The sequence below is a fragment of the Oreochromis aureus genome, linkage group 12, assembly GCF_013358895.1.
Source record: "Oreochromis aureus strain Israel breed Guangdong linkage group 12, ZZ_aureus, whole genome shotgun sequence".
In the NCBI taxonomy this organism is placed as follows: domain Eukaryota; kingdom Metazoa; phylum Chordata; class Actinopteri; order Cichliformes; family Cichlidae; genus Oreochromis; species Oreochromis aureus.
Window position 1 is genome coordinate 35,052,015 of NC_052953.1, and position 23,068 is coordinate 35,075,082.

At 43.1% G+C, this 23,068-nt stretch overlaps 2 protein-coding genes across 4 annotated transcripts; both read right to left on the reverse strand.

Moving 5' to 3' along the window:
- Window positions 1-42: 42 nt before the first annotated feature.
- oclnb (occludin b) lies at window positions 43-10,086 on the reverse strand. Its single transcript, XM_039621069.1, has 9 exons — window positions 9,857-10,086; window positions 9,017-9,079; window positions 7,146-7,836; window positions 6,078-6,242; window positions 4,694-4,809; window positions 3,379-3,483; window positions 3,049-3,220; window positions 904-945; window positions 43-818 (listed from the first exon to the last, which is right to left on the reverse strand). The coding sequence occupies exons 2-9, from the start codon at window positions 9,055-9,057 to the stop codon at window positions 720-722; spliced, it is 1,431 nt and encodes a 476-aa protein (XP_039477003.1). The 5' UTR covers window positions 9,058-9,079; window positions 9,857-10,086; the 3' UTR covers window positions 43-719.
- Window positions 10,087-11,064: 978 nt separating this feature from the next.
- marveld2b (MARVEL domain containing 2b) lies at window positions 11,065-22,790 on the reverse strand. Of its 3 annotated transcripts, XM_031732138.2 has the most exons (8): window positions 22,519-22,659; window positions 22,348-22,441; window positions 19,308-20,534; window positions 18,166-18,201; window positions 17,893-18,071; window positions 13,617-13,788; window positions 13,489-13,539; window positions 11,065-12,325 (listed from the first exon to the last, which is right to left on the reverse strand). In XM_031732138.2, exons 3-8 carry the CDS (start codon window positions 20,517-20,519, stop codon window positions 12,209-12,211), a joined length of 1,767 nt encoding a protein of 588 aa, XP_031587998.1. In that variant the 5' UTR covers window positions 20,520-20,534; window positions 22,348-22,441; window positions 22,519-22,659; the 3' UTR covers window positions 11,065-12,208. The 3 variants fall into 3 exon arrangements, with proteins under 3 accessions (XP_031587998.1, XP_039477134.1, XP_039477133.1); XM_039621200.1 differs by lacking the exon at window positions 22,348-22,441 and having other exon boundaries at window positions 22,519-22,790; XM_039621199.1 differs by lacking the exon at window positions 22,519-22,659 and having other exon boundaries at window positions 22,348-22,512.
- Window positions 22,791-23,068: the final 278 nt, after the last annotated feature.

Consider the following 23,068-nt stretch of genomic DNA (forward strand, 5'->3'; position numbering starts at 1 on the left):
CCGGATGGAAACGGGTAAAGAAAAAAGGATCCGGTGACATAGTAATTATTATCGCAGCATGAACGCCGCGGTATTTTAATGAAAGCATATACAATGTCATATACAAACAAATAGCTTTGTGATTTTGCATCATACTGTACACATTAGGGAGAGTGCAAAAATCAGTGGGTAAATACAAAAAAATGACAATGCTTCATGGTAGTTTAATGCAGTACATGGCAATTGTTAAAAGTTATTAACGCCCAGATCCATGAACATTTATGCTGTGTGCTAATAACATAAGCTCTGTGCCGATGCTAAACAGACTTTTCTTTTATATCCATCATGACAAGAGAATAAAGTACAGCAAAGTTTAGTTCAGAACAACTGAAAGAATAAAAATAAACATTTACAAGAGATGCACAGCTACTCCGATACCGAACAAATTCATAGGTCTCATCTTAACTGTGCCCACACTTATGCAAAACATTTCGGATCACAAGAGAAAAAACAAACTCTATAAACCTTACTTGTTCTTCAAAATGCTCCTTGTGGAACTGAGAGGTTAAAAAAGAAAGAAAAAAAATGCACATTTTATTTTATCCTTTTGTTGTAGAAAAACTCTTACTTGATTGGCTTATAAAATGCATTTCATAGGCAAGAGCGTCACTATAATAATCATACACGAGTTTATCATAAACTGGAGAGTTCAGTTCATAGGTAGGGTCTTGAGTGAAGGTTCAGGGTCGACGATCATATTCACTGATCCTTCTCTTGATATGCGAGAGTTTGGATCTGAGATATTTACACCTCTTCTTCTTAATCTGGTACTCTGATGACTGTGGAGAATACATAAGAAAGGTATTGTTGTTTGAATTCTTTACACAAAAATAACACTGATGAGAATGTGAATAATAACCTTACCTTCTTGAGGTCCTTCAGTCTGTTATAGTCACTCAAGGCATCCTGAGATCAGATTACATATATTAGTTGTCTAAAGAAGTAAGCATCATCCCCGATTCTCACACAGAACTTTCTTTTATGCTAAAGTTTTCAAACCATTTCACACACTTTATTACTGGATGTAATACACTTATTATTGGAATTTCAGTAGAATTATTTAAATATAAGCAAACCCATATCAACATATCAGTCTTATAAAATTTTCTATAAATATGAGCACATCACAACTGCTGTCAAACTGTTAGAAGTTAGAAACTAACTCCAATTTGTTGCCTTGCAATACAGCTTATACATTCCCAATAAAATTGAATCTAATGTAAATTTCATCACATTTAAAATTGTAGGATTAATTGATGGCAAGACCTTTTGAGCGGTCTTTAGGAATGGAGTCTAAAAGAAAAAACAAACAAACACAAAACACATTGCTAGTTCAGAAAGTAAGGGCTGAAGTTAACTCAGAAGGATCAATTGGAGAGGCAGTTCCCATACTGAATTTTATGCCTGTGGCACATATTCCAGAATATGTGAATATTTTTTGGTTAAAACTTTATTAATGAAAAATTCATTAAGTCATTACTAGTTAAGGTTAAAGAACTATTCGGTTCAACAGAGATCTGACTTTTTGTCAGCCTGGCTAAAGTGCTAAAAAGAAACCTATGGTTGTTATTTTCTTTAATCTGAGATGAATAGTAAGATATTCTAGCTTTACAGTTTTTTTTTTGTTTTTGTTTTTTTTAATAGAGCAACAAACTCTTTTTCCAAGCTAAAAAATAAGTGACATGCCATTCCCTCTCCAACTTATGGGTCATCTGCTTTAAGGTGCACATGTGTGAGTCATAAAAAGGAGTCAGCACTTCTGATTTGAGGCTTTTTTTCAGAGGAGCTACAGTGTCCAGAGTCATACACAGTGAGAATATAACACTATTAACAAGATAATCAACCTCTGTGGGAGGAGAGTTCAGTTAGTTCCTCTGCATTGTGCTGGCACATAGCATTGAAGAAGATAACAGTGGAGGGATTATATTCTTACACTAAGATACAGCACATTCAGAAAGACATCTAATGTGTAATATTGTAAATTTAAATATTATAAAGAAATGAACAGACAATCAAGTCATTGTTAACTCATTTTGAGTGTTTGGTTTTTGTTAGATACCCATTACCTTACTAAACTGTTCATATCTGAGAATTGTTTGTGTAGTTTTCATTGGTTTCCTTCTTAGTTTTAGTTTTTTTTTTTAGTTATTATAATATGTGTCACAGTCCTGGGTCGGTGACCCAGTGTTTTGAGTTTCTTGTGTCTCTGAATTTTGTATTATGATTTTAGTTCCCTTTGTTCCCCCAGTTTATTCTTTAGTCTAGTGTCTTAGTTTGGCTTTCTTGTATTCTCTTTAGTTCTCTGAGTATTTAATAGCTGCCCTCTATGTCTCTTTGTTGTTGTTCTGTGTTTCTTAGTTGCTCTGTCTCCCCAAGTGTAGTTTGCGTCTGTGCTACTTCCTGTTTTACTTTGAAGGTCCATGTCTCTTGTGAGTGTATTCTACTTTGCTCCCTCGTCTCGTCAGTTCTGATTTCTCCCAGCTGTGCTCTCCTTCTGTGTCTCATTCCCCTCATTACTTCCCAGTGTATTTAAACCCTGTGTTTCTCTGAGTCAGTGTCGCGTCATCCCTCAAGCTGTGTGTTTCCTTGGGTGCCTCTCCGTCAAGTGTAAGTTTATATTTTCCAGTTTAGTTTTTTGTGCTTTCCCCTGTCAGCAAATAAAGCTGAGTTTTTGAGTTCATCCCTCGAGTCTGAGTGCCTGCATCTTGGGTCCAACTTCTGCCTGCCACACAGCGTTTCATGACAATATGGACAGTACTTTTTAAGAAGTGCAGTTTTAATTTTTATTTCAGTTACCTGAAATGCCTTGTGTTGGTTATGTATAAACACCTTGAGAATGGCATACAATTATGAAATGACTTCAACTTTCATTTGCAAGAAACTAGTAGTAGTAAAACTTTAGAAACTCTAATCCAAAGTCAGTGCCAGGTCTAAATACATGTATGAGTCAAGTAAGGGTGGACCAGCCATGTTCACTTCAAAGAACCAGACAGATGCTGCTGCCCTCACCATGAACTCTGCACTGCCATCCGAATGTCGGTCCAGTTCTTGGTCCAGGTCTGCCAGGTCCTGGTTTATGCTGTCCAGCTCAGCCTGTAGGCTCTTGTATTCTTGGTGATCCCTGTCAAACTCCTGTTTGTAGGCCAGACGTTCTTGCTCATCCAAAATGGGGGGAAGCAAACTATATGCAAGCAGACAATTATGTACATAACCAGTAAAACAAAAGAGACAGAAATCAGTGAAGGTTAAAGAAAAAGTTCTATATTAGCAGCTTTGATCTAGAAATAGCAGATTAATTGCATTCAGCTAATAACTGGCAATGGAATCGCATGCACTCACACACTGAAATCTTCTTCCTCTAGGTCATCCCCGGATTCCACACCAGTGTCATAGTCCCTCAGCCTGGGCTGCAGGCCTCCCACGTAGCTGCTGATGTCAGAGTCTCTGCAAACAGGATTTACTGATTCATCCATTTTTGCAAAAGCCTTATAATTATCTGCCATTAAAACAAACACACTTGAACCCTTGTAGCATGCTTACAGAGCCAACTGGTCTCAAATATGGTTAATATGGTTCCCCATTATCCTTCAGCACCTTAAACTTCAATACTTAAGCATGAGCTGACCCATCAGAGGTGGATCAAGTGTTACTACAGAGTTATGTGCACCTCTTCTCTTTACAGCAGACCTCATTTCAAATTTGGTACAGGTACACTGATCGTGTGTTGACCTGATGTGAACAGAAGTATCCTCGTCTGACCAGCTGGAGTTCCCTCTTCACGGCAGGAAGCAGTTTCTGCAGCAGCTGACATGTTCAACTTGGCATGGCTGATAATGATGCACTTTTACACAGCAATGAAGAAGAGTTTCTTACTGACCCACACTCACAAATAAATGTATCTTCATGGTACATTTCTATTTCAAATGTTATTTATTCTCTCTGTTTCAGTGAGTGTTTTTCACTACAACACCAACAATACAAAGCTCTTTCCTTATGAATTTAGCAATGTTAAAAATATAATGAAAGAGGCTTTGGTGGTGGATTGTAGGTGTGATTGTCTGTGTGCAGTTTTTTTTTAATGTTCTCCCATGTCTGTTTGGGTTCCGTGTGGGGAATTTCAAATTCGTCCCACAGTCCGATTCAGTGCGATTTGATTCTAAATTGACCGTAGGTGTGAAAGTGAATGGTTGTCTGTCTCGTTATGTTAGCCCCATCATAGACTGATGACGGTCCAGGATCTACCCCACCTCACCAGCTGGGATAGGTTCCAGGTGCCCCCTCCCAGAAGTCTCCAAGCCGTTTTATTTTATATGAACTTTGGTGGTTTACAGAGGAAAATTGTGTAATTAACTGCATTCACTGTAAACATGTATTTAAATGGCCACAACACCCCACCTCAGAACATTTAGTCCTACAAAACTTGATTTGAATTTCACAAAAACAGACTGAAAGTGATGCTGCATGTGCAAAAAGTCAGACACCGAAGGTAAGACACTATCCTGTTTTAACTAAACAAATTATAATATAACACTGTTCAATCATATCAGTCATTTATTATTTAAGAATAATAACCAAACAGAGCTGCTAGCATCACTATATCTGTAAAAATCCATGCTTAACAATACCTTTTCGTAAAAATGAAAAACATGCTTACCCTGGTAGGTAAAGGGGCTTGTTGTAGTCCAGCTGGTCTAAATAGTCTCTAGAGGCACCAACTTTATCATTCTGGTCATTAACAAACACCTCTGGATCACCAGACACGTTGGTCACCTGAAGCAACAAACAGTCAGCCTCAGAGTTTCTGTTAGTGAAAATCAAAATCTCTACAATACCTGACTGAAATTAAAGAGATTTTCCAAATGATGACCAGTTTAATTGTGAAAGTGGTAGCCACATGGCTCTACAAATAATTTGAGTTTAAGTTTAAGGTGGAAATACCACGATATCATCTAAGCTTTTTCACATTAAGGAGTGTCCTCCCATATCATTAATGAGAGTGCCTTATCATAACCTAATGAGATACTCCTTTCATACTTGAGGTCATAGAAACCTGTTTCCTCCATATGAAGCAAGAAGCATCCACCGGGACGAACCGGTTCCTCTACTTGTCCCTGTATGTCTGAATACCACAGATACCTTCGCTATTGTCAACAAGAAGTCTCAGTCAGTGGCTTTCAACCAGCACACCTGCTGAAATCTCAGGTTTGTTACTTGGAAAATACGCAGTTGGAATAAAAGTTACGTGGCTATGGACATAATGCTCAGATAAATATTTTCCATTTGTATCACTACCATGAGAAGACAAAGAATAAATTAGTTAGTCTGAACATGTGAAAGATGTAATTAGTTAATGTTTAAAAGGATAAAAATATAACAGCGTGCTGTTTCACTTTAGATGACATCACACTGACACCACAGCACATCATGCTGAAACTGAGAGTGGCTAAACAGACCACACCCAGAAACTACAGGTGAAACCTCCTCTGCCCAGTGTCTCTTTCGCCTGTCACGCACACACACATCAATTCTCAGCTGTTGTAACAAACAAGTCGTGGTATTTCTCAAGTTGTAGTAGTGGTTACAATCTGCAGCCAATTACATGAATTATTTTCCTGTGTATCTTTATTGCCATTTACTGTTAAGATGTCACAGACTGTTTTAATGTTCTAAACAGCCTGTTTAGAGATTACACAGATCACGTCACAAAACCAAGCATTCTGAGTAGTAGATAAGAGCAGATAGCACATTATCAGCCTGCAGCTGACTTTAATGTTGCAGAAGCCCTCTGACACACCCTGGAGATCTATTGTGTGTTCCATCTCTTTGCTGCAGATGTGTGTCATGTTTACAGTATTTAAAATATTCAAAAATATTCACAGAGAGTTGGAGACTGAGCGGGGAATTTGTTGAGCTGACCTGATATTTAGTTCGACCTTAATTTGACTGAATAAAGTTACGCTGTAGCTGATACAGCCTTTTGCTATTTAGTAAACAGGTAAATGTGATGCTGACGTCAACACAGTCATACACAGACTCACCCACTCCCCAACGCTGTTGTGGTGACCAACATTGACAACCTTGACTTCCTCCCAGAGAATGCGTTCCGGGCCCCAGCGCCTGATCTGTTGGCGAGTCTTGACCGCAAACACGAGCAGGATGATGAGGGCAATAAACACCAAAAAGCCCATAACCACAGCGATGGCCTGCAAGAACCACAACCAATATCATAGAGCTGAAGTAGTACCCATTATCAGGGATGTAAAAGACAGGCCAGTTTCTCACATTTCTCCCAAAATCTCAATCTTATAACTTGTGCCACCAAACAATGAGTTGCCCACAGGACATTTGCAGGTACAAGTCTGCCATGAAACAATAATTCCAAAGAACAAACTGGGTTTCCAGTATCACTACATGTACTGGTTAGTTTCCAATGTGCACACTTGCTCAGTTCAGCTGATTGCTGCTTTAGTGCAAAAATGTGTGAAAACACACCGCAGCTCCTGATCACCAACATGTCTTCTGCTGCTCAAGGTATCTCCTGCCCACAAGCGACAGTCAGTGACGCCATTTCTGTCAGGGTTATGGTGATGTTTGCAGTTCTTACAGGTAACATTTAATGATGTCAATTCAACAAAAATTAGGCAATAAGGCTGGTGTTCAGTACAATTTCCCCAATTTCAGAAATGTGAAAGGTTTGGAGCTCAATTACACCAGTCCCTGAGTGCACCCAGAACAAGCTGATTTACTACTGAAAGAGGGGCGCACACACATTTGTGAGGATTTTTTGTTTGTTTTGCTTTTGACAACTTTGAAATAGATGAACACATAAACATGCAATAAAATGAACATTTGCAGACTTTTCTCTTCTTGACACCACTCAGTTCCATTCCATTTTTCTTCTAGTCTTTTGAAATTGTACTTTCATCTTCATGCGTCCATTAACTGTGAGTTTAATTTACTGTTGCCTCTCTGGCTGAAACTAAACAATCTATCCGTAACTCTCGGTATACACAGAGAAAGGAACTACACAGCAACAACACATCCTGTGCCAAAAAACCAACCACACATTATTAGACATAAAAAAAAAAAAAAAAAAAGTGTCTTACCTCTTGGGGCTCCACCACGCAGTAATGGTAAAGGTATTGGTTTAAGAGGAGGCCCTGGGGCTGGACCTGGTTCTGGAACTGAGCACACAACTGTACTATCTGGTTGTAGTACACAGACCCCGTGGACTGTGCTGTTGGATTTATCGCCACCAGGTACACAATACTGGCAATAATCATCAGGAATGCCAAGATGGCGCAGATGATGATTGATGCCAGGTAGAACTTTGATGAACGGGCGGTACCTTGCCTTGACACAACCATGATGAATATAATAAGCACAGCTATGAAGGTAATGGCAGAAATGGCAATGATAAAGCCTTTGCCAGATCTGGGATCCATTTGTGTTCCTCCATAGCCAGAATAGGAACCACCAAGGCCACTCCCATACGCACCACCATATGAGCCACCATACCCGCCCCCATAAGAGCCCCCATAACCAGTTCCATATCCACTGCCATAAGAACCATATGAGCCAGGCATGAGACCAGTTCCGCCCCCCATGAGGCTCATTTCGTAATCCCAGGCCAGTGTGGAGGCCACACAGGCAAACACAGCCACACACATGATGATAATGATGATACACATTATCTTCATCACACCAGGTGGTGAAGTCCAGCGATAAAAGTGAAGCATTTTATCTTCAGGATAATAGGAAAAGGCTGGGTTGGACATGACTTCACTGTGTCTGTGGCTGGAACAGAGGAGAGAAGAGGTGTTGTGGTCAATGTCAAGGCATGGAAAAGCAAACGCCAAATACTCATATAAAAAGAGCAAGGCTACCCCAAGAATAAAGTCTAATATTGTCGATGTTTTCCTCACAAGGACAACTTTTCAAAATGGTGTGATCTACTTCATGTCATTGAAATGAACAGGTTATCACTTTGAAAAAGAAAATTGACATGAGAAAATTCTCATGTCATCTCCAAAAGTTGAATCTGTTCATCTGGACGTAGCGTTTGATTGGGAAAGACCATCTCTGAATCGAGGAGGGGGCCTAAGGGTACATCTTTCGCCATCTTACAATGCTGTGATTGCAGCCATTCCCCAACACTCTGTGAATGGTACTCATGGCCATTGATCAGTGTTCTTTGATCAGTGGGTTTTGGTCAGTGATTGTTGATCAATGGTCATGGGAATTTGCATAATTATGATTAAGGAACTGACCTCACAGCCCATTGTTCCTTCAGTGGGCTGGTTTCAGTCATTATGCAAATGTACTGTTTATAAGGTTTGGGGAAACCTGCAGTCAGCTGAGACTGAAGAAGTCACTTGGATGAGTGACAAAACGTTTCTCCCATCAAACGCTACGTCCAGATGAACAGATTCAACTTTTGGAGATCTACTTTCCTGGATGATTGAGAATGCATCAAGACGTCTCATGTCATCTAAAACCCAACTAAAGCAAAGCCTCAATGATGTCCATCAAACTGGAAACTGGCAACTATGCCAACTATGCCAACAATTGGGTGACAATGAAAAATGGTGTGGGACTGAAAACAGCACTTTACTAACAGGAAAGGCACGCACATCTAAAGACGGCAGAAAGTCCTGCACGGAAGCTGTTTATCTAATAACAGAAAATGAGGTTCAGTGCATTCTGTGGCGCTACAACTACAACAATCCAGTCATGCGCAATTTAAAAACAAGCAAACGCTACTCAAAAATGATGAGATTTGTTGTGTTTGTTATATGTAAATCCTTTAAAACTTACATTCATTTAAAATTATTGAATTCTGAGGCGTTTCTTCCAACATGTCTACTTTTCCAGAGGTTTATTTACCATAAATACTGCACTGAGCTTAAGCCAGCTCAGTCCATAAATGACCAGATGAAGCAGGTGCATAGTGAATGATAAAGGGAATTCAGCTTACCGTTTGTTACCACTGTGGTTGCTGTGTTTGTTGCTCGGCATACTTAAGCTCAACTTCCACTCACTCTAGTAGGAAAAGACACAAGAAGCAATGAGCATTCAAAAGCTTTTGTATAATGTCATGTGTCAGACTAGTTTTCCTGTGGAGGCACATACCAGCTCTCAGCCTTTTGTTACAAATGTATGTTTGTTCAGATTTCCTAGCTCACATGATTTCCTTGTTTTTCTTGCCTAAGGCAACTGAATCAATTATGTGATACATACTTTTCAAAAATTAAACACTTCAAATTGCGTTTGATTTTCTGAAATGTCGGGCTAGGAGTGATTAGAAATGATTAGCACTAATGTTTATGACGTGCCTTACTCTGACACTTTGAGATTACCATAAAATATACAATTTTTTTAATCAAACGATGAATGCGAAAATTTAACAAACTAGTGACGGGGGACCAATGTCTGGCAATGGAAAGCACTACGATATAAAACAGCGCCTGTGTTTATGGAGAAGTGTTGTTATGGTGGATAGTAGTGTTCTCGGCCTTCCCTCTGATCAGTATGCTCCTAGAACTTTTCTGTTCTATGGTGAGACAGGATGAGCGCTAGTAAACTAAAGCTCCACCGTGCCTAACACACTGCCGGCCTCCTTCACTCAGTCCATACTGTGAACCAGTGTAGGTCACACAGACCTGTCGTCCTCAGGAGGCCATTTCAGATTAAAAGCAGCTGTCTGAGCAGAAAACGCTGATCCACTCCATCACCTCAACTGACTTTAACATCAGTGCTCATCTCTTCTACTTCAAACTGTCCGTAAACTCTAGTTACACCTTTTAGAGGGACCTACCTGTGTGATGATCGGCGTCCTGCTGATCGGCGTCCTGCTGATGAACACAATACACACTCACTCAAATACGAACGCAAACAAACACTGTGCGCGCGACCGCCTCCATCCAGCGAGCACTCAGGTGGTAAAGAGACGCGCCTACGGGCGTGTGCTCGTCACGTGGTCGCCTCCTCCTCGAAACAGGACTAACCTGTCCTCAGTGCCTGCATCTTCTGGAAACAGGCAGAAGGTGCGTGTACTCTTCCAGGAACCGCTTGTGCTTTATTTCCAGTCTACGTACAGATCGCTTTTATTAGTTTTCATCATTCATACAAAAAAAAAACCAGATTGTAAACATATGAACTCTCAATCTGCTCCACTTAAAAGAACAAACATAAGCTCTTTTGGACATCTATTTACCCCGAAGTTCCTACAAAAGCAGGGTTACTATCAAGAAATGCGAATACCGACGTGTCTTGGTTTCTGTTAAAATGCATACAGCTGGTGCACTAATTCGATGTAACTGAAACCTGAGCCAATATCCCCATCCCGTGTTCCTACTGTTGTGAAACTAGGTAGGACAAACAGTAACCTGTCAAACCTGTCCTGCAGGCAGAGCTTCTGCTGACTGCGCTGCTGTGAGTCCAAGCAGCCACCTTGACCCCACCCTCCTCAGCACCCACATAGACCACTTCTAGTAGCCCGGGTGTTTCTTTGCTTTTTGGACAGTTTCTATCACACACACCTTCAGGAAATGTTCTATTCCTTTATGCCTTTGTCAGTGCTACTGCTGTCTTTGTACATTGTCATTAATACAAATACTCTTACCTAACACGTGAATGCAGAGTCAAATGTCAAAAATCCATTTTAAATTTAGTGTGACTGACAATGAGTTTTTTTAGGAAAGGTTGCTGCAGGACAATGTCTCTGGCTCTGCAGTTCTTGGATAGCTGTTAGTTTATTCATCAGAGTAGCTGCAACATTAAAACTACTGGAAGCAGAAGTGATTACCAATTTTTCAATGGGCACCTTTTCAGGTAGGGGGCATGGGAGTTGGCATAAGGATTTTTGGCAAGCAGTTAAACTACGACAGAGTCGGAGTATCTCAAACCAGAAGGAGTTGTATTGTGTTTCTTCAACAGAGTTGTTGGCTTTAAATGTTTTCCCATGAAATGAACAGTGAGCAGAGAACAACAACCTGACACTAAAGGAAGGCACTCCAGCACACATTGATAGAAACAAAAAACTTTAATGCTGGTTACAAAAGAAAGGTAAAAGAAGACAGCTTGTTGTTCATGGAGCTGTGTGGTCGGAGACAGGTCAGAGTTTCTATATTCAGCCTATTCAAGCCAAAATCATAAACAACAACCACAAGCATCAGAACCAGACCATGAAGAAGGAAGTCTGATTAATCACATTTTCTCTAAGAACATTTTAAGTGCTATGGGAAGAAGGCAGGCAGGGGCAGGGTGATCATTCTGCTGGGAAACTTCAGAGTCCTGTGACACTTTCCCCACCTCCCCATCTTGCTTTAACTTCAACCACCTAAAAATCTCTTGTGAAGAACCTGTTTTCCTAATGTGTGGGCTGACCGTGCCAACCACTGCACCACCATGCCAGCCAATTTTAAACACACATTTACTATGGCAAAGTTGTACAAATCACAAAGCAGAATTTACATTACAGGTAAAAAAAAAAAATTACATTCAGAACACAGGTTTCATGTTTAATTGTAAACCAAGGCAAATGCACACATCTACAAAAGGCCCATTTGCATAAAATAGTAGCTCATAGCGTATGACACCAAACCAAACTATACATAAGACACAAGAGTGTCCAGTCAGAGGAAAGCAGTCAACTATCTGTAATTTCTTTCCCATGAATAAAAGTAACTGGATTAATGTTTCCATAGCAACATACAACATGAAATTTCTCTCTCTTTGCTTGTCTACCAGTTTCCTTTTGAAGTTGTTGTTGTTGTTGCTGCTATGCTAAGCTAAATATGAAACATTGCCATCTTATAGTCTCTAAAACAGCAGAATCTCCAATATATTCCTTTACACCTATCAGGGAGTGCTGTGTGCATGTTCATTTACCAGCACTCTGTTGAAGTTTACCTTTTCTGTGACTTTTACTATTCCCCCTTTAAGGAGGACACATCCCAGATGATGTTTCTACTGGTGGCAGTGAGTCTTCCATTCATCATGACTTAGTGACTGCAGTGTTTTCCACCCATTTCAATGTGATAATGTCACCTCTATTGTCAGGAGTTATGGTTCAGCAGTAATGGGGAGTTTCACTTGGAAGGGACAAACTTCTTTTTTACTGTTGTGTTGCAGCAGAGCACACCTGAACCTGAGGTGTGTTAATGGCTTAGTTGGCATCGCTGTAACCCATGGACTTGTTGTACTCTTGGATCTTCTGTTTGATGTGAGAAAGCTTGTTCTTTAGGTACTCACACCTCTCTCTTTTTTCCAAATACGTTGGGTCCTAACAAGGAAATCAGAAATTTGTAAAATTGAGTACATTTCTCCACAAAGATTTTAGTAAACCACACAATCATTAAGGAACCAGGCAGTGCATTGCAACCCTAATGGTGACACACAGAGGTTCTGTTGGTGGTCCCAAGTTGGGTTTTTCAGACTTGTGTTCATTTGCTTGTCAAAATATGAAAACTGGATAGATGGTACATGAAACCTGCCATTATTAATCTCAGCTAGAGCTCCAAATCACTGTCATTGTTACGGCCCTCTTTCCTACAAAAGCCATTACCCATCACATGCTATACCACACTACAGAAAGGTGATTTGGCATCTGCAGTTTTCTGATTCCTGGAGTAGGATTTGTTTTTTTTTGTTTTTTTTTGTTTTTTTGTCAGGGAGGTCAGGATGCTCCTAGAATCAAAAACCATGCTAGGTTGATGTTGCCCAGTAAAGTCCTAGATTCTTAAACTCTGGGGTTTCAGTTCCTTGGCTAAAGTCCAATTGAAAAAGCCTTCCCTGCTCAGACTGTTGCTCTAGCAACACAAGGCCAGTGAAGAAAATGGATGGATAAAAAGAAAACAATAATGACACAAATACAGGAAATTACAAAAATATAAAAAATGTGAACCAATAAGGAAGCTAACAGAAGAATGATATATAATGGTTAGAGAGACAAGTGTGACTCAGCTGAAAAACTCCAGGACTGTACATGGGTTTGATGGATGCAGCTGGCACAGAATGACAAGGTAAGTCTTTCTAAAAACGTTTGTCACAATGGTCACTAAACATTCATCCAGTATGTACATTACATTGAACCTTTTACACGATGTTTGCTTTCACCTAAAAATCTGCATGTTTTGTGCAAGCTTGCTCATGTGTAAGCAAACTGCATTTACCAAATATTCATACAACATATTCATATGCCGTGAATAGATTCTTCTGAGGTTTGATGAGAGTTTGGAGTTCATCCGAACCTTTCTGTAAAACATAGGCCCTCTAAATCTACGAAAACACAGCAGAGTGTCAGTGGAGCAGCTCTTTGATCTAAGTATTATTAAAGATAATAACTGTTGTTAGCAGAGATATGAAGGGATATCGAACTTTTGTAGAAACAGCATCCTTTCCCTAAGACCCAAATCTGACAGACAACAATTCATGATGTATACTCACAGCTTTCTTCCTCTGATATTCCATTAAAATACCATTTATCCGCTCCTTCTCCTGAAACAAAGCAAACATGTTACTGGATGTAACGTTACAATGTATGTGTCTGTCTATCTGCTTGCTAGCAAAATTACCATTTGGCTGGAGGGCCGGGATGGAAGGTTCGCCATCATTTCATCCATCTCTTCGAACTTCTTGGCCATGGCCTGGACCTCAGCATGTAGTTCTTTGTACTCAGCATACTGGTCATTGAACACAGCCTTGTACTGGTCCCTCTCCTCATCTGTGTAAATGCTGGGATACTTCCTGTGGAAACAGTAAAGGAGACAATGCGTCTTGGAGCAATGGCAGCTGAATGTGTCTAACACAGGTGTTTAACTGGGATACCCTCCTTTAGGAGCTCCTGTGCTGTTAACGCCAGCACAACACATACCATGGAGAGTCCTAAAAACCTCTTTCAGCGTTCAACATTATCTCAAATTGCTAATAAAAATCTGATTTCTGGGCATGGTTAGAAAAAAAATTAGCTAGTTTGGTAAACTGGTAACTGAATAAACTATTTTCTAAACTATGTGTGCACCTTCAATTTCTGTCTTACTGACACCAAATCCACGAAAAGATCTAAATCAGGGGTAGGCAACTCCAGGCCTCGAGTGCCAGGTACCTGCAGGTTTTACATGTGTCCTTGATCCAACATAGCTGATTCAAATTGCTAAATTACCTCCTCAACATGTCTTGAAGTTCTCCAGAGCCCTGGTAATGAACTAATCATTTGATTCAGGTGTGTTGACCCAGGGTAAGATCTAAAACCTGCAGGACACCGGTACTCGAGGCCTGGAGTTGCCTACTCCTGTCATAAAGGAACCAGTGAAAGCAGCTTAAATATGCACTTAAAAATATATTAATTGTTTTTGAAGGCTCAGGATGTCCCTATTGCCAGTCTTGGCAGCCGGGGATCAGTCCGCCAGGGCCTCCGCTCCTGGCCGCCGCCCAGCACACAATGCACCCGACCCCTATGGCGCCTCCTGCGGGTGGTGGGCCTGCGGGAGGATGGGCCCATGTCTCCTCTTCGGGCTGTGCCCGGCCGGGCCCCATGGACTAAGGCCCGGCCACCAGACGCTCGCCCTCGGGCACCCTCCCCGGGCCTGGCTCCAGGGCGGGGCCCCGGTAACCCTATCCCGGGCAGGGTAAACTGTTCCCTCGATGTTTTCTTCATAAGGGTCTTCTGAATCGCTCTTTGTCTGGTCCCTCACCCAGGACCACCCGCCATGGGAGACCCTACCAGGGGCAAAAGCCCCCAGACAACATAGCCCCTGGGATCCCTGGGACACACAAACCCCTCCACCACGATAAGGTAGCGATTCACGGAGAGGGAGGACTCCGGAGGCAGCCGACAGGTATCGACAGGCCAAGCGGAATGCGGCTCGGGCAGTGGCTGAAGCAAAAACTCGGGTGTGGGAGGAGTTCGGAGAGGCCATGGAAAAAGACTTTCGGACTGCCTCGAAGAGATTCTGGCAAACCGTCAGGCGTCTCAGGAGGGGAAAGCGGTGCTCTACCTGCACTGTGTATAGTGCTGGCGGAGCGCTGCTGACGTCAACTGAGAAAATTGTCAGGCGGTGGAAGGAATACTTCGAGGACCTCCTTAATCACACTGACACGTCTTCCGAGGAGGAAGCAGAGTCTGGGGATGAGGGGAATGACCCGCCAATTTCCGGGGGCGAGGGCACTGAGGCAGTTAAACAACTCCTTGGTGGCAGAGCCCCTGGTGTTGATGAGGTCCGCCCCGAGTTCCTGAAGGCTCTGGATGTTGTAGGGCTGTCCTGGTTGACACGCCTCTGTAATGTTTGCGTGGAGATCAGGGGCAGTACCCTGGACTGGCAGACCGGGTGGTGGTCCCCATCTTTAAGAAGGGAGACCGGAGGGTGTGTTCCAACTACAGGGGGATCACACTCCTCAGCCTCCCTGGGAAAGTCTATGCCAGGGTGCTGGAAAGGAGAGTTCGTCCGTTAGTCGAACCTCGGATACAGGAGGAACAATGCGGTTTTCGTCCTGGTCGCGGAACACTGGACCAGCTCTTTATCCTCTCAAGGATACTTGAGGGTGCATGGGAGTTTGCCCAACCAGTCTACATGTGTTTTGTGGACTTGGAGAAGGCATTCGACCGTGTCCCTCGGGGTGTCCTGTGGGAGGTGTTGCGGGAGTATGGGGTGTCTGGCCCATTGCTATGGGCCATTCGATCCCTATACAACCGTTGCAAGAGTTTGGTTCGCATTGCTGGCAATAAGTTGGACTCGTTCCCGGTGGGTGATGGGCTCCGCCAGGGCTGCCCTTTGTCACCGGTTCTGTTCATAATTTTTATGGACAGGATTTCTAGGCACAGCCAAGTGGCAGAGGGCTTTCACTTCGGTGGCCTCAGAATCTCATCTCTGCTTTTTGCAGATGATGTGGTCCTGTTGGCTTCATCAGGTGGGGGCCTCCAGCTCGCACTGGAGCGGTTCGCAGCCGAGTGTGAAGCAGCGGGAATGAGGATCAGCACCTCCAAATCTGAGGCCATGGTTCTCAGCCGGAAAAGGGTGGAGTGCCCACTCCGGGTCGGGGATGAGTTCCTGCCCCAAGTGGAGGAGTTCAAGTATCTCGGGGTCTTGTTCGCGAGTGATGGGAGAAGGGAGCCGGAGATCGACAGACGGATTGGTGCTGCGGCTGCAGTGATGCGGACGCTGCACCGGTCCGTCGTGGCGAAGAGGGAGCTGAGTGTAAAAGCGAAGCTCTCAATTTACCGGTCGATCCACGTCCCTACCTCACCTATGGCCACGAGCTGTGGGTAGTGACCGAAAGAACGAGATCGCGGATACAAGCGGCAGAAATGAGCTTCCTCCGAAGGGTGGCTGGCCTCTCCCTTAGAGATAGGGTGAGAAGTTCGGCCATCCGGGAGGGGCTCAGAGTAGAGCCGCTGCTCCTCCACATCGAAAGGAGCCAGTTGAGGTGGTTCGGGCATCTGACAAGGATGCCTCCTGGGCGCCTCCTGGGTGAGGTGTTCCGGGCATGTCCCACTGGGAGGAGGCCCCGGGGCAGACCCAGGACACGCTGGAGAGATTATATCTCTCGGCTGGCCTGGGAACGCCTTGGTGTTCCCCCGGATAAGCTGGAGGAGGTGGCTGGGGAGAGGGAGGTCTGGGCTTCTCTGCTTAGGCTGCTGCCCCCGCGACCCGGCCTCGGATAAAGCGGATGAAGATGGATGGATGGATGGCTCAGGATCATCATAATAATATTTGTCCAGGATCAACATTGCATCTGACCAAACATGGTTATATCGTCAGAGCTTTGCCGATGTCCGGTCGAAAATTTCAAAATGAGGGCTGTTAGGGTCAAGGTTAGGATGTGATTGTGATTAGGGTTGTGATTTTGATTAGGATGTGATGTGATGGTGTTTCCACAGCGCAAAGCTGTGACATTTTTACAGTATGACTGGTCACTTGCAATGCTGAAACCTCACCAACATTAGTTTTATTGATCCAGTAACTAGACCAACAGGAAGACATCAGATGGTGTAAACAGAAACACGCACATCAAGCTACACATGTATCAAAGTGTGACAAACAGTAGCACTGGTGAAATGGTTATTCAGCCTCTGTAGCAGTGAGTTTGATGTCAATTTGGCAGCTCTTTCAGAATTCTAATTAATTGCTCCTATTTGGGACTAGAAGATTTCTCCACATTTCTCTCAAGCTGACCTTTTTTCTAGAGCAGGGGTCCCCAATCCCAGTCCACGAGGGCCGGTGTCCTGCAGGTTTTAGATAACACCCTGGGTCAACACACCTGAATCAAATGATTAGTTCATTACCAGGCTTCTGGATAACTGCAAGACATGTTGAGGAGGTAATTTAGCCATTTGAATCAGCTGTGTTGGATAAAGGACACATGTAAAACCTGCAGGACACTGGCCCTCGAGGCCTGGAGTTCGACACCTGTGTTCTAGAGCCATAATTCACATAGAGTGTACAGGAGTGCTCATGAACTAAAAGAGGCTTAAAAACACCATTCTGGGTGGTTTGGAGTCATGTATTTTTCATTTTCAGATGCAAGTGTGATACTGCTTTCCCAGAATACCCATGTACAAAAACACAGCGGTCATCATTGCACTGCTACAGGTTTCATTTCTGTTAAAACACTTTAATTTAATTCTTTTTTATTTATATGGCATCATATCTAAACAACAGTTCCTTTGAGGCACTTTATAACGCAAGGTAAAAAGACTACAATAATAAAGACAAGGAAACACTGCAACACGAGAACAAAATTGGGGACTGTCTGTTTGTCAAATATACACATGACAACTGATACTACACTAGGGCTTCCCTGTCCAACGCACAATATACAGCTGGAAGACAAGACCTAGAAGGTAATACTCACGCCACGTAGTCGGCTATAACAACAGGTTTGGGGATGTGTCCGGCTGGTATATGACCCCGGAGGATCTCTGGCTCTGGTGCCATGAGAGGAGCAGCTTTTAAGTGGTTGGGAGCATCCATGATGTCTGGCTGGATTGTGGGGAGAGGGGTCTGCGCTGACACCCTAGAGGATGGACCAAGCTGCGGCAGGTAAACACAGACACATGTTCAGTTCGTATATACTGTGTGCACCTTGGTGTCTGCAGGACCATTTCAAACACTTTCTCATACTTACTATAGAGAGTGGGACAGATGAGTCAATGGTTCTCATCTATTGTGTGATGAAAAAGAGAAACAGGAATTTACTGACATTGAGTAAATACACCGTCTCTGCAAAACCTAAGCTGTGATGCTATGTTCTCTTTAGATAGAAGAGGCTTTCTACTCCCAACCCATCCAAACAAACCACGCTTGTTCAGTCTTTTTCTAATTCTTCTGTCATGAACTCCCGTGTTCACTGAGGCCTGTACAATCTGACATGAAGCTCTTGGGTTGTTTTACTGTGTCTCTGAGCAGTGCACAATCTGACCTTGGGTTGAATTTGCTTTGACATCCACTTGTGAATAATCTTTTTCCCTGTAGAATGATGGGCTTCAGATTGTTTCTTAGCTTAATGTCCACGCTGAAATCATCAAGGTGTACAACACACGAATAAACAAATGGACTTTTCTACTTCATCTAATCACTCAATACAACTTGTCTTATTCATCCATTCATACAAGCACCTTTTTCTATGCTTTTTAAACACAATTGAATATTAGATTAGAATAAAAACTGGAGACAAAGAGAATAACAGATGGCCAGTTCTTTGGGGGCATACCTATTCAAAAACACAACAGGATAAGCATCATTGCTCAGTGTTACTTTTCTTTGTTATTGTAGGGTCATTACCTGACAGTGTAATGCACCTTGAAATTGCTGTGGCTGTTGTTGTCATTTGGTGCAATACAAATAACACTGAATTACACTGCAAATAAAATCTTTGCATTTAAAAAAAAATAAAAAAAGAAAAAAAAAAATCACCTACTCCATTATTTAACATTACTTACAAAGCGGTCTTACAACAGCTTCCAGGAATGCTGACTCTATTTTCTAGAGAACTGATTGGCATTAGGTTTTGATTTTATATGTGCTGATCTCTTATCTTAGCACAGGATGGGTGCAAAAATAAGTTAACATGATAGTTTACTTACTGGGGTACACTGTCACGTAATAAAATTAATGTCTTATTACATGACAAAATTAATGTAATAAAACAGTAACCTTGCTAAGCCCCAAAATGTTCTCTGTAGTATCTCCAGGACTCTGCATCAAAGGTCGCGTTAGGTATTTAGCTGTGAATATTATTTTTGTGCTTTTTGTGTGTGTGTGTCAGACCTCCTGCGCCAGCCCCTCTTTCCTCATCCTGGCTGCTTCATGCCTCCACAGCTTCACACAAACCGCTGCACTAATAAAGTAGAGCACCATGTTGATGAAGAGGAAGACAATGGCTGCTGTCTGGCCGGACTCGGTGCGACAGAATGCACCGTTCACTCCATTATTGAAGACTGGCGAGTAGCACAGTCCCCCTCGAGTGGTGTCCTTCACATACACCACCCCTGCAGCTAAATAGAGCACACCCAGCACCAGATTTATGGAACACTCTGTTAGAGGCCACCATGAGGAGTCTAGAAGGATGGCTCTGTAGTACAGGGTCATCCCAAGAACAACCAGAATAACTGTCACTATCCATGCAAGGCCAGCCACAACCAGAACAAAAGGCGTCTTAGGTCCTGTGTAGGAAAACCCCCCAGACCCATATGCCGCAGCGCCTCCACCAAGCCCTCCATACAGCTGCGGCCCAGAGTATCCATACATATTGAACCACTCGTTGTCCTTATGAACGTAAGCGCAGACACAGGCAAACACTGCAGCTCCAAGCAGCAGCTGCACACCGCCCAGGATCCTTAACAAGCCAGCCCATGACTTCATGTAGGCATAACGCGCATGATATTCTTCCACGCGCTCCTGGTATGTCTGAACTGAAACATTGGTGGGGACTGCAGATGCAGAGTCAAATGCTTCGGCACCGAGCAACAGTCCATCTCGCTCCTTTTGAGAGGTGTAGCTGGCTCCAGAGCCACCATAGCGGTCTCGATAGGCGCCTGGAAGGGAGGGAGATGGAGGGGCAGAGTGAGGCGGTGAGCAGGGGACTCCTCCTGTGGTGTGGCACTTAGCACTCTTTTTGGATGAAGGAACAGGGGAATCAGGGCCAGACCCACCCTTGCTACCACGGTTACTGCTGTTGCCACGGAAAAAATTCTTGACAGAGTCAGGGATGAAGCGGCGAACTGGCTTAATGTCCATAGCGTCACGGTCTTCATCCATTGGGTCGTCATTGCTGGGGGGATAGAAAGCTTCAGGTCCAACAGGTGGCTGTTCAGGTAGAGGGGGAGGGGGCAGGGAGTCTAAGCTGACAGATGGCACTGTCCCATGCAGGAGTGGTGGAGATGGAGGTAACGCAAGGTCCCCATACAGGGAATCCGCTGGGACCTGGTCATAGAGTGGCATCTCCCTCACCCGGTCAAATCTGGAGACTCCTGAAGACATTGCAGCTTTGACTTTCTGCCAATAGAAACAGAGAGGATTACAATGGCATAGTATTAAGATCTCAACTTATAGCACCTTTAAAATAAAAAACACAAGCCTTAGTTTCATTCCTCAACTTCTTGCAGCTGCTCCCTTTAGGGCATACCACAGGAGATCATCTGCCTCCATCTCATCCTGTCCCAGCATCCTCATTTGTCACACCAACCTCCTCCGTCACTACATGCATGAACCTCCTCTGAGGTCTTCCTCTTTTTCTCCTGCCTGGCAGTTCCATCTTCATTATCCTTTGGATAAACTGGACACTCTCCCTCCTCTGCATATGTCCAAACCATCTCATCCCAGACTGAGCTGTCCCTCTGATGTACCTACTGCCAATCCTGGATTGCTCATCTGAGCATTTTCAACTTGGCCTTCTGTCTTATTGTCAGTGCCACCATCTCCAAAGCATACATCATGGCAGGTCTCACTACCTGACTACCTACTTATAAACTTTCCTTTTCATTACTGCCCACTGCACCCTGCCTGCGCTCCTTTCTTCACTTCTCTTGAGCACTGCTATTGCAGGAATTTAAACCCATCCACCTTCAATACTGCTGCTCCTACAGTTTCACTGTTTTCCATAAATCATGACAGCACTGTACTTTTGAATTTTTGCCAAGGTCCAAGAAAAATATATCAGCTACAGCAACAACTTTAATAAATGATCAGATGACACAAATTGGATGAAACAAATTCAGAATGTAATGTAATTCCATTAATTGAGTCATAAATGCAAAACGTATGCTGTAAAGCCAACTGTTCATCTGCTGGTGGGTGACCATGAGTCTTTACTCAATTTTAAGAACAGTAAACTGCTTGGAGTTAAATGTCTATGAATTCCAAAATTATCCCTCTAAGATAATAAAGTACTGTGATTATCCAGTCTGCACTGCTGTGTCAGTGCTCCACACAGCAGGTCCAATAAATATTTGGTACACCGAATACCCACCAACGCAGCTGTGGAGGAATTTTGGCTTGTTTTTCTTTTCAGAACTGCTTTATGCTGGAAACACTGAGCATTCACATCTCAGCAGGTTTGGGTCCAGACTGTGCTTAGCCAATTTTAAACTTAGTTTTGGAATTTTGTGCTTGGTTTAGATGAAAGACTCCTTCATCAGACCAAGTCTATTTCTCAGTCACTGGAGTTTTTAATTCTGGTCCCCACTGTAGGTTTGTCTGCCGCTAAGCAGTCCTATATGCAGCTGACTGCGATGCACTGTGTCTGACATCTTCTCATCAGCCAGGTCAAGGTTTCAGCGCTTGTCCTTCATTTGGCTGCAGAGCATTACTCTGACCATAATTAAAATGGTGAATGGTGAATGGTGAATTTTTTAGTTTTGTTTTTGTTTAAGCAGAGAACATTCTCAATAATTTCATTTTTACGTTGATATGTGAATATTTCTAGAATATTCTCAGTATGGCATTGCACAATAGGACTTTTTTTTCCTCTTACTCCACGGCAGCATTCCTCAATGAGCAAACTAAAGGAGAGATTTGTAGTTTTACAGAGCTTAGCTCAGACTCTCCATGAGTCTGAGAGTCAAGGCTCACAAAATATACACCATTTAGGACTCCTAGCTTAATCTCTTATGTTGGTCACAGGTTCTTCAAAGGGCGCCTGTATATCAGCACAAGGTACCGCTTTCCCGTCAGGTCCCAAAAGCGCACCGACACATGATCAGGGTGGCAGAGCTAGGAGTACACGGCTTGACCACAACACACAGAGCACTTCAGACTGGAGGTCCATCTGTTCCCCTCCTATTCAAACTTCACTCATTCGCTGACTTACCTTCTCACTGGTGTCGGCGCTGGTCTGTGACACAGGCAACAGCCTCCTGCCTTTGTTTTCTCACACTTTCACAGCGATTACAGGTCAGGCATTGCTATGAACAGTGGTTAAAGCGCAGTCAGGAACCGGAAAAGCAAAGTGCTCGCACCTCCCCGCCGCGGTGAAACTTACCTGGCCTGCCCGGCCAGCCTCACGATGCGTTCACGGCCTCTTTTCACATCTGAATCCTCACTCTCTAATTCCTACGCCACATTGTTGTTCCTTGAGTAAAGGCGACTTCCAACAACCGTTTTTTAAATTAATATTTTTTATAAATTTATTTTTATTCTTATACAAAAAACTCTCTCACTTATTATAACTGTAAAAATGTTGATTAGAAACGTAAGTGATATCACGGTAGATTAGCCCCTTATTTCTCGATAGATGAGAGCGCAGATTTAAGTCCAGGACTCAGTACTTAGCTCCAGTCCAGAGAAACAAGCATTCCTGTCTACAATCTCAGAGTAATATTATTCAGTGACGTCAGTGGCGGTCCTAGCCTGTTTGGCGCCCTAGGCGAACACTCCCTCTGCCCCCCCCCCCACACACACACACACACATACACACACATACATACACACAAAACATGTTAAGGATTGTACATTAACATAAAACTGTTTTCCACACACACATATGAAGAGAGAGAGAGTATGCATAGTATGCAAACAGCTACCAAACAGCC